At 44.4% G+C, this 12,216-nt stretch overlaps 1 protein-coding gene across 1 annotated transcript in view; it reads right to left on the minus strand.

Annotated features, from left to right (window-relative positions):
* hydin (HYDIN axonemal central pair apparatus protein) overlaps nucleotides 1–12,216 on the minus strand; it is a gene marked incomplete at both ends in the record, with an annotated part of 178,481 nt that overhangs the window by 85,073 nt on the left and 81,192 nt on the right. Inside the window, 14 exon segments of the mRNA XM_083764015.1 lie at nucleotides 410–583; nucleotides 1,296–1,445; nucleotides 1,699–1,827; nucleotides 2,103–2,205; nucleotides 3,054–3,293; nucleotides 4,068–4,217; nucleotides 4,881–4,961; nucleotides 5,825–5,938; nucleotides 6,319–6,446; nucleotides 7,297–7,433; nucleotides 8,198–8,325; nucleotides 8,897–8,917; nucleotides 9,905–9,942; nucleotides 10,301–10,475. Of these exon segments, the coding sequence (XP_083620141.1) occupies nucleotides 410–583; nucleotides 1,296–1,445; nucleotides 1,699–1,827; nucleotides 2,103–2,205; nucleotides 3,054–3,293; nucleotides 4,068–4,217; nucleotides 4,881–4,961; nucleotides 5,825–5,938; nucleotides 6,319–6,446; nucleotides 7,297–7,433; nucleotides 8,198–8,325; nucleotides 8,897–8,917; nucleotides 9,905–9,942; nucleotides 10,301–10,475 (1,768 nt within the window).

Here is a 12,216-nt window from a genome sequence, read left to right on the forward strand (position 1 = left end):
CAAGTTATATTTCTGAGGGGCGCTATAGCACCCGGCTTTCAGAATGACATCATAATATGGCAGATTGGCAGCCAAAGTCTACGGACTTTTTAATGTTTGTTTAGATCACTTTAAACAGAGTAGAAGCCAAGTCTATGGACGTTGTATTGTTTGTTTTAAACAAACAGAGCAGCAGCCAAGTCTATGGACTTTCTAATGTTTGTTTAGAGCACTTTAACCCATTTTGGGGCGGGAACCCCTTTTGGTGTAAATATTATGTTATAATTTAGCTATTGAAAATTTTGAAAAATCGTGAAAATATTTTGAGGTCAGGCCTAAATGGGTTAAACAAACATTACCAGGCGAGTGTGAATTTATTTTATGTTTTCATTCAAAGCAGACATCTTGGTCTCCGTTTCTCCTCTCTTACCGGCCTCCTCTGCCTTCTTCTGAGCGTGCTCTGTAGCGGCACCCTGGTAGAGCTGTCTGGCGGTCAGACTGGCCGGTGAGGTGCCACTGGTCAACGCCTCTGTGACCACGGCGTCCATGCTCAGACACGCCCCTCCATAGTGATGTGCCAGGGCTGTCGCTGTACTGCTCTTACCTGGGAACAGGAGAGGACCACCGCGCGCACACACACACACACACACGTGTCATACTGGGATTATATACTGTTGGTGAGGGCCAGTGCTTTCCAAACTTTTTGTCAAAATCCCAAGGCACGCCTGTAGCAGCCAATCTACGAGCTCACAATGCGCTGTGAACTTGTAGCTTGTCTATTTTTGAAAATGTGTGAAGAATTACAAATAAACAGAAATGTCACCTATGATGACATACCCAAAATAGGGCATGTCAAGTTGAAAGTACTTAAAATGTTGTTGTTTTGTGTGTTTTTATTTTTTGTTATTTTAGCGTATATAGGCTATAGAATTTGCCTCTGTAATGGGAAATGAGTGTGCATACAGTATAAAGTAGCAAATAAATAAATAAATAAATAAATAAATAAATAAATAAATAAATAAATAAATAAATAAATAAATAAATAAATAAATAAATAAATAAATAAATAAATAAATAAATAAATAAATAAATAAATAAATAAATAAATAAATAAATAATAAAAAGTCCACACCGGTGGGAACCACTGCCATTGGCCCATTTCCACTGACATGTCCAGCCATTCAGATGAGGTTCTTAGTACATACACATTCATCCATTTCCTACTAATCATCCCCTGCGTGCAATGATGACCGCTATGCCTGACCTACAGTATAGTAGTGTCACCTGACCCTGTGCGCTGACCGCTAAAATCCCACCTGTCAGAGGCGCCCCGTGCACAACGAGAGCCACGCCTCTGCGGTTGCGTGCCGCCAGACCCTCGGGCGACATGTCGAGGCCCATGTGGCGCGCGATGGCTCTGGAGACGGGAGTCGTCTCCAGCTGTCCAAGACCACGCAGCCCGCTCTCTGGATGAGTTTGGAGACAGAGGCATGCAAAGAATGAGGGTATAAGAAGAGGTAAATTATCGCAAGTACCTTTCATTCATTTAGTGCCAATTTTTTGTGTAAAAAATAATAGTATAATACTGTTAAAAGTACAACTCAAAGCCACGTTCCAACGTCAACACAGAAGACACTAAGAGCTTTGATGTACTTCCTTCAGATCAGTTCATTATTACTGAGATACATACCATATTATTATTATTATTACATGACATACCATAAGGTGCTCCTTCCTTGGACTCCAGGGATACCTTTTCCCTGCCCTGTGATTGGTCAGGGATCTGTTCTGGCCCCTCCCTCTTGTCGTCACACACCTCTTCATCACAGGGGTCAGAGGTCAAAAGCTCTACGGTACAGAAACACACACAATCTATGATTACATCCATCTTGTGTGTGCATGTACTCTGTGTGCATACATTGTGCGTGCATGCAGTGGCATGCACAGATAGACACTAGGGGGCGCTAGAGCACCCCCTGCCGTTTTCCCTCCCTTCTTGATAAAAAGCTTCTAATATATAATTTAGGCCCCAAAATCTATAAATCTCACGCTATTAAAGGCAGAGTATCACGCTGGCATCTACTTTGTCTGAGTTTAATTATGGGACTCTAGGAGGAGTCTACCTCTGTAGTGCTCCAGCAGCTCTGGAGGCAGACCTTCGCCAGGACTCCTGGGAGGAAGCAGCAGGAGGTTCCTCTCATCGTAACCCTTCGTCACGCGGAGGATCTGCACGGACACAAACGCCACAGAGGGTCAAATGGACCGGCGCTATTCGCCTGGACTTGAATAGCGGGTATATGCGTGTGACTTGACTTCAACATCACACGTTACGCGTGAGTTAACGCCTACGGAGTGGCAAAAAACTGCTTTCTGGCCTTGATAGCCCATACATCCAAACAGAAAAGTCCTGCCTGATTGCGTTAAACGACATTAAACTCACTTTGCCACTCAATTTGCCACTCACTTTATGCATGTGCCTACCCTCTATATGCAGGGATGTTTTCCCAGTGGTGGAAAGAGTACTCACATCTCTTTACTTAAGTAAAAGTATCAATACTGGAATGTAGAAATATTCTGTTTACAGGTACAGAATTCAAAATTAGCTTGAGTAAAAATACAAAATGCATTGGCATCAAAATGTCCTTAGAGTAGAAAGTATTGTTATGCAGAAGGTCCCATTTCACAAGTTTCCAAATAATAATATATAGTATAAAAAAGCATGTTTTAAAAATAGCAGATCTACATGCTCACAATTGTGAGCATGAAGACCAAGATCCACAGCGGAGCCACACTCAGCCACTTCTATGTGGATCCCAAGATCCACATAATTATTTTAGTTTTCAGACTTTTATGCGTAAGAAAGGGTGCAGTACGACAGTTTTTGGTTTAGACTAGTCATTGGTTAGACCAGTCATTAGTCCTACAACTACAACCTATCTCAAACCCTCACCCTAAACCTAACCTCCCACGGGGCAGCACACCTAAACCTAACCTTAACCCATGTCTAACCAATGACTAGTCTAAACTACCGGTAAGTATGCACCCCGTAAGAAAACAAGAAGGGAGTCATTTACCTTTTCCTCGTCCAGGTACTGCGTGTCGAACTCCAGAGAGTAGAACTCGACGGGGAAGGAGCAGGGGTTCCTGACGGTCACCTCGGCCTTGTCCCCGGCACTGAGGGGCAGACAGGGCCCGAGGCCCAGCACGGTGGGACCCCACTCCAACCGAGGCTCCTCGCCCTGGCCCTGGGCCGTGAGCAGCACCCGCTGGCTGCTCTGAGACACACACACAACTAGCTGCTTGCTGTAGGCACGCTGTGCACGCACACGCACACACACGCACACACACACACACACACACGCACACACACACACACACACACACACACACACACACACACACACACACACACACATTAACCATTTAAGCTCGACGGTACCTCGACGAACACTGCGTGAAAAGAGTTAACGGGCAATTACGGGTACTGTATTTTGCCCGTAAACCTCAAGTTTAGCGGGCATATACATGTAATATACGGTAATATACAGGTGTGATGGTACAATTCGAGAGTTTGTTGGAAAGTTTAACGGGAGTTTCCTGTAATATACACATCCGTATTCCATGCTTTTTGCGCAGTGGAAGGTTATTTGTTGTAGGAAGTAACTTGGTACACACAGTGGTGCTTCTCACTCTCAACCTGTGGGTTCGGGACAGTGAAGGGACATTTTAACTGACTTTTATTTGTGGAACCAAGTCAAAATAAATCTAATGCCTCAACTCCTATATATTACAATTCCAAGTGCTTGTCCAAATTGGATTATTTGAGGGCGGGGGCACGGCCTGAAAAGGTTGAGAACCATTGCTGTAAAACTAAGGGCCGATTCATACTCCTATTTTACCGCTGTTTCGGCACTGTAGTGCCGAAATGATTTCGGCTCGTCAGAAATTTTCAGTAGCACCGAAGAGCCGACTTTAGGACAGTACCCGCCCCCCCGAACCTCAAATGACGTCAAATTGTAGGCTTTACAGCGCCGAACCGACTTTTATTCGGCTCTAAAATAGGAGTATGAATCGGCCCTAATCCTTACCCCCTCTGCAGGGCTGAACTTGACCTGTACGTTGGCTCTGTCTCCGGGGTAGAGCAGTCCGGAGGAGGGTATCATCTCAAACGCCACCGGGGCTGGACGCTGCTCCAGCAAGGCTTTCTTACGCAGGTGGAGAGGCAGGAACTTGTCGGGCTGAATGAAACGATGCATGGCCACAGCAGGGCACAAGGAGATTAGCTCACACACAATTTATAATTTAGGCATACTGTACATCATAGTAGGCCTATTTATCATATAAATACTATATAGTGCTATGTCTACATAAAATGCTATTTAAGTTACGTAAGTTGAGCCTTTGCATACGCCTGTAAGGTCGTCGATGATGTGTGTATATATGTCTGTGTGTATGTCCCTGTGTCTGTATGAGCACGAAAGAGCTGCAATACTGCTGGGTGACCTAAAGAAGCACTGTTGAGCAGCATCACACAAGCGTGTGTGTGTGTGTGTGTGTGTGTGTGTGTGTGTGTGTGTGTGTGTGTGTGTTGACTGATGAATGAATATCAACATCCTAATACATCCTAATACTGGGGGGTCAAATTCCTGCTGTCAAAATATGACCCCCCAGTCAAAAAACACTTTGTTTGAAATAGACACTCATGCTTTTCAAGGTGTGATTTGGGGTCCTAAGGATGAATACAAAATGAATGTCAACATCTTAAAAACTAAAATGTTAAATTGTGGGTTTGAGATCACATGCCCTTTTGATGTAAATCAAAAGGGGGGGGGGGTGTACACACGGTTACTGTTACTACCTCCTGAACTTGAGACCCAGCAGTGTGGTTAATTGGTGTTTACCTTCTTGCGAGGTTTCTTCTCCTCAGCGATACTCCAGTGACAGGGCACAGCCTCATGGTTGAACAGTTGCATTGTTATCACCTGATGGTGAATAGGGGACGGGGTACATAACATTAGTTTTTCCCACAATGAATACTGCAAGGAGGTTTACTTTATACTCCTCACTGCGGTCTGAGGGCCAGCTAAATCTCAGTCACAAAGAAGACCCGCTTAAAGTCCAGAGGCGACCGAGCCTTCTCTGTTGAATTATGGAACGCGCTCCCCTCCCAAGACAAATTGGCCCCTTCCATCGAGACTTTTAAATCTCGCCTTATAAGACCCACCTTTATACCTTGGCTTTTAACCCCGCCTGAGTTTCTCTCGGTCCTTGTAAATATTTTATTTCACTGTCCGACGCTGTTGCGTCTTGTACTTTTCTGTGATGTGTCTCAGTTCTTTTCACTGTTTGTACTTTGTATTCTTGCTGTATAGTTTGTTCTGTGTGGTAGCTATATAGTGGATTTTATTAGATTTTCTCCTGTACAGCCCTTTGTAAACTCCGAGTTTTGAAACGTGCTATATAAATAAAGTGGATTGAATTGGATTGGAGATCCTGCTCCTCTAAATGGCCAAACGAATTTCTGGAGCCGTTGTTGCCCCCCAGATACCATGGGTACCTGAGGTAGGAAGTTCATTACAAGAGTCGACAGTAAACTACAGATCAAGCTGTTTGGCATTGGCAGAGAAGATTTGTTTACCCACAAAAGCACGGTCCTCCTTATAAATGGGGCACCATTTAAAAGGGAAATAAACAGGCTTTCCTAAGGTATAAGAGTTATTGACAAGAAGCAAACATGTTGTGCTGTGTCCTATGTATTGTGTGTGTGTGTGTGTGTGTGTGTGTGTGTGTGTGTGTGTGTGTGTGTGTGTGTGTGTGTGTGTGTGTGTGAATTGCATTGTTTCACCTGACACATGCCACATTGCACTCTGTCAAACAGCAGTTGATCTGTGGAAACTGTCAGGGCTGGCATGGTTACCACGGCACACAGCCGCACCTGCACGGTAGGGCCTCCTGTCACCTGTCGATCAAACATAAATACATTATTCAGAGTTCATTAAATGACTGCAATACTAGTTTGGATTATAACTGATCATATCAGTTATCAGTTTGAATGAATTCATACTGGTCATTAAGGGAGATCAAAAGCCAATCTGGAAGAAATCACACATCTTTGTTCAATGAAGTACAATATACATTTGATACTTCCCTATGTGCAAAAAAATGTTACTCCATGTTTGCTAGTACAATTTAGGCATTTAGCAGACGCTCTTAATTCCAGAGCGACTTGCATTAAGCAAGAACAAAAACAAAAACATGGCAATACATACTACATACAAAAAAAGTTATCATGAGTTCATGACGTAGAGAGTGACTGTTATGCATGTGTGTATATATTACCTGTATGGGCATGATAACACTGACGCCACCCATCTCCAAGTTGGCTCCTCTGGGATCAAACTTAACCGTGAACGTCTGTGTCTCACAGTGGGGCAAGTTCCTCACTCTCTCAAAGTCTGAACTGAAACCTTTACAAGGCAGGACAAATAATAGTAAAATGTTTCATTTCCAAAAGAGTGGAAAGACAATGCAGTGAAATAAATACCCAGGGGACAACATTATAGCAAACATAAGGACAGTCAAACAGAGTAAACAAGTTGTCTCTGAGTGTTTATGACAGCATGAAAACTGTCTGTTACGGGAGGCACTTTGCAGGCTGGACGTGCTTGTTCCCTTGAAATGGAATTAGCCTTTGTTTTTTTCAATCTCCCTGCCTTTAAGTAGTTTCTCTGAGCATTCATCAAAATTAGGTCAAGACGGACTGGACGTTAACTTAGGAAACAGTCATGAGTAATGGCGGTCTTTGTCGGCGGTGATTAGCAAGAACAGAATTTCACCCAGATAGCATCAGCATTGATACCCGACGGCAGTAAATCACAAAGCCACTTTTAACCCCTTTTGGACTGAGTTTGATTCAAAAAATGTCTTCTAAATCCTAACATCTTTCTGAAAAACCTGTTGTCAGTGGATGCTCAACCTTTTTCATGTCAAGGATCCCCAGAACTATCTCTATTGGGCCACGGACCCCCATCTCAAAATATGGTGTTCCAGGGACCCCCCCCCCCCCCCCAGAAGCAAATATTTTAGTTAAAAATGTTCGCTCTGAAATATATATTCAATAATTTGTGCCACATTTTAACGACTTTTCAAAAATAGCAGACCTACAAGCTCGAGCTTGTAGTTCCGCTATTTTTCAATAGCTAAATTATAACAATGTTTAAAACACCAAAAACGGGGTTCCCGCCTAAAATGGGTTAATAGTATTGCGTGTCTGGTTTCAAAGCTATACTGTACTGTACACACAACGATTGGTTATACCTGTGCCGGCCAGGGGTTTGAGGTTTGCGCGGAAGCACACGGACACGGGTCCAGTGTTGACGATCTTCACCGCGTGACTGAGGACTTCACCGTGGATGACGTGGCCGAAGTCCAGCACGTACTCTGGCAGCAGGACCCTGCGTGGATGGACACACAGCTGGGAGTTTACATACCTGTTCACAGTGACATCCAACATGCAGTAATCATTGCTCACTTGCGTGTGTGCAGAGAGAGTGCAGGTGCGCCTCTAATATTAAGGGGACCCATGCATCTTTTCTCCAGTGGTGAGGTCATGAGATCAGAGAGTACAGAGAAACCTGCTGGGGCCTGTACTATGAAGCTGGATTTGGGGTTTAGCCAGTGGTGGAAAAAGTACTAAAATGTTTTGAAAAAATAAAGAAAAACGACGGCGAACGTGATCAGCAGACGGGCCAAACGGGGCCCACGGACAAAGAAGTAAAAGTATCGAAAGTTAGAAATAGTAAAAGTACCTCAAAATGTCACTTAGGTTAGGAATAGTACTTCTGAGTTACTTGACATCACTGACTTCAGGTTTCTACCTGTGAATTCAGGGCTATACAATGGTGGTTCACTTCTTAGCAGGGTACATCGCTATGGTAACATATTATGATGTACTTTATATTACAGTATGCATCTGGGATAAAGGATGGTGTTGGCTGCTTGCTCCTCTGTTCAAAACGTATTCAATATACTGTTTGGAAGCTGGTGAATGTTTCCCTCGACTGCCGGAGGGGCTGCAGGTGAGACCAATGCCCCTCTATCGTCTCCCCAACTAGAGCTTGGGGAGCCAAGTGTGTGTGTGTGTGTGTGTGTGTGTGTGTGTGACTGTGTGTGTGTGACTGTGTGTGCGTGACTGTGTGTGCGTGCGTTGTTCTGAGACCTGCTGAGCTTGCGCCACCTGCTGTTGGAACTTGGCATATTTCCTAGCTCCAGTAGACCGCCTGTGACGGTGGCAGCATTCTCTTTGACCAGCAGTCGATCAACTTCCTGATGCAGCAGTTCTTCATACTGAAGAGAGCAACACAGAGAGAGAGGAGAGAGAACGGGGCAGAGGAGGTTGGCATGAACCCAGCTGCTAAAGCCTAATTCAATGCTTTGTGGCACGACATTTAAAAAGAAACATTGCAGTCAGATCAGTTAAAACTCCTGGAGAGAAAAGAGAAATAAGTTAAATTAACGTGATTATGAGAGAAACCAAGAAAGGAAGAGAGAGGAACTGAGCGACCATGAAAAACATACCATAGAAACGTCAGACAGTTAACCCATTTTGACCTGAGATCAGATTCTAAAAATGTCTTCTACATCCTGACAGTTTTCTGAAAAAGCTACGTTTCTATGTCAGTGGTTCTTCGATCTTTCAAAAATAGCAGACCTACAAGCTCGTAGTGCGCCACTCGGTGGCGCGCTACGAGCTTGTAGATCTGCTATTTTTCAATAGCTAAAGCATAACATAATGCTAACACCAAAAGGGGTTCCCGCCCCAAAATGGGTTAGTGAGAGGGCTACTGTAACACACAACAAGCATACAGTAAGTAAGAGCCTTCAGCTCGCTGTGACGTGGAAACACAAGGCTGCATACCGTACCGAGGGGACCAGGAGACTTGGAAGAACAGAAAAGAGAACACAAATCAGTAATTAATGGGAATATGATATATAATGAGAATACTGCATACATGTACATCTCACAGTAACAGCTGGGGGCCCTTTGATAGAAAAACCCACAGGAAAAATGTCAAGCTACTGTATAGGCCCTTGGTAGAGGTGTAATCATGCATTGAAACCAGTGTAATCATGCATGTATGCAGATAAACCAGTTCAGGGCCGTGTCCCTGGCCAAATCACATCAAGGACTATACAGTACAGTACATGTATTGTTGATACCCACATTATGTCATGTTCTTGAACTGTACATCAAGCTTCCTCATGTTAAAGGGGAATTCCGCAGTAGCCGTTTTTTTTCTGATAATGTATACATGTATGAATCACTGTGAAAATAAAAACCTGTATATGGGTGCTATGGCAGGTAGGCGGGGTCAAACACCATCCTGGTCAAAGTGGAACATTCTGTGAAATTTAGGAGAGCAAGGAGAGCTCCGCTATTTATTTTTAATTATAAAAAAAAAACTGATTAACACATCAAACAAATAGCGGGTTTAGCGTATTACGCAGGGCAGCAAACCGACAGGAGATAGGCTCCTGGTCCATGGGCCAACATGGTTCCCAAAGCTACTAACTTGCTTGATATGCAGAGAAAGCATACCGACTTCACAGTCACGCACAGTTATTTGAACATTCTACAGAAAAGTACACTTGCCTGACAGCAATTCGATACGAGGGGGATTCTCCGCGGAATTATGCGCCTGCTAGGACCAGACCCAAAAAACCCATTAAAAAAATCATATCACATCAAGAAGGCTTAGCTCTGTGGAATGCTGAAAAAAAGTAATTTAGTGTTATTTTGCAGTGTACTGACTGTGGGGACGCAGCCTCCATCCAGGATGCCTCCATCGGTGTAATGTCCTCTCCCGGCCTCCTCCTCCTCCTCCTCCTCCTCCTCCTCTCTCTCTCTGTCTGCTTCCACTGAGACCCTGGCCTGTTGAACCACAGCATCGTAGCGCTCCTCTTCTGAACCACAGACACAAACATTGAATTCCATTGACAATGAATGAATGGCCAGCTGTGAGTGTTTGAACACTGAAAACGAAGGTGCAAAAGTGTGATTGGCCGGAATGAGATGATGTGTGATGACAAGAGCGCCCCTCACTTCACACGGGTGTGATTTTCTTTTACTTTAGTTCGATTCATATATTGCTGTGAACCTTATACGATAAGGGAGTATCAGTATCAGACTCAAGGTGCCACTCTGAAAAGTATAACTGGCATGTGACTGAATCGGCCACCGTCACATGTGCTTCTAGTGTGTGTGTGTGTGTGTGTGTGTGTGTGTGTGTGTGTGTGTGTGTGTGCGTGTGCGTGTGCTTACGCAGAGGTCGCGGCAGGTCCAGGCTCATCCTAGGGAACACTCCCTCCCCGGTCAGAGTGACGTCCTGGGGCAGAAGAAAGGCCACCTGCAGCCGGAAACGTCTGTGGAACACCTCAGGAACGCCCGGAAGGTAGAACACCCGCAGGTACTGCACTGCACCGGCCTCCACGTAGCCCTGACACACACACACACACACAGATATATCATATTTTTTCATAATAGGATTATGCCCCATTTTATACTTCACTGTATCATGACAGTAGACTATATTCACACAGCGTCCATTTTGCTCTCACGTCATATTTGCGGGTTGAGAAGAAATGCCATCCCAACGGAGAGGTGCTTCACTAACTAAATAGCAAAATGGCCGCCGTGTGAATATGCTGAGTGGGATGCAAAAGTAGCAGCTCTATAATGTCCAAAAATAAGGACTGTTGCTGGGAAGACTGTTGGTTTTTATTGAAGTATTTTACCAGTGAAAAGTATTATCCAGAGCTCATAACTAAATAATAATGACATTGTATAAATTGGAACACAGATGCATTTTCTTTACTGTTACAGAGCCTGCAGTTCTGTCCGCAGTGTAGCCCAGCCCATATTCTGTAGCAGACATTTGGCAATAATAATTGCCAGAAGCTGAGCTCATGCCTGGACTATTTTCAGGCAAAGACTTGTTGTGTAGGGAATGAAAAAGAGGGGAGTTGAGTAAACACCCCTGCTGGGGGACCCCGTTCAACAAACCACTTAAACCCTAAACCTCTAGACGTGGAAAACGGGACCTGAATTGGCTCCGTAACATGTTCATCTTCTTTCCGTCTACATCTTTGCAAGCTCACAACACGTTGTGCTGTGTGTGAGCTTGTAGATCTGCTATTTTGGGCTGGTTGGCACTTTTAAAGTGTTTAACCCATTCAGCACGGGAACCCCTTTGTGTTTTAAGCATTGTGTTATACTTTAGCTATTGAAAAACAGCAGATCTACAAGCAAATAGCACGGCACTGAGTGCCTCGCTACGAGCTGGTAGATCTGCTATTTTTTTAACTCAAATCTTTGCTCCTGGGGGGTCCTGGAACAACATAATTTCAGATGGGGGTCGGTGCATGGCCTATTTACATATAATTGTTGGGGTCCTTGACGTGAAATATTGAGCACCACTGATATATAAACATAGGTACCATAGCGCGCCTCCGAGTGGCGCGCTATGAACTTGTAGGTCTGCTATTTCTTTTAAATCGTAAATATATATATATAATATATATATTCTTTCAGAGCAAACGTTTTTTTTATTTTGACGTCAGGCCTGTGTTGGGGAGGACCACGGGCCTATAAAGTGTTTAAACTCACGGTGTTGGGGAGGACCACGGGCCTATAAAGTGTTTAAACTCACGGTGTTGGGGAGGACCACGGGACTATAAAGTGTTTAAACTCATGGTGTTGGGGAGGACCACGGGCCTATAAAGTGTTTAAACTCACGGTGTTGGGGAGGACCACAGGCCTATAAAGTGTTTAAACTCACAGTGATGGGGAGGACCACGGGCCTATAAAGTGTTTAAACACACGGTGTTGGGGAGGACCACGGGCCTATAAAGTGTTTAAACTCACGGTGTTGGGGAGGACCACGGGACTATAAAGTGTTTAAACTCACGGTGTTGGGGAGGACCACGGGCCTATAAAGTGTTTAAACTCACGGTGTTGGGGAGGACCACAGGTCTATAAAGTGTTTAAACTCACGGTGTTGGGGAGGACCACGGGACTATAAAGTGTTTAAACTCACGGTGTTGGGGAGGACCACGGGCCTATAAAGTGTTTAAACTCACGGTGTTGGGGAGGACCACAGGCCTATAAAGTGTTTAAACTCACGGTGTTGGGGAGGACCACGGGACTATAAAGTGTTTAAACTCACGGTGTTGGGGAGG

The sequence above is a fragment of the Protomyctophum parallelum genome (genome assembly GCF_964188405.1).
Source record: "Protomyctophum parallelum genome assembly, chromosome: 4".
NCBI lineage: Eukaryota > Metazoa > Chordata > Actinopteri > Myctophiformes > Myctophidae > Protomyctophum > Protomyctophum parallelum.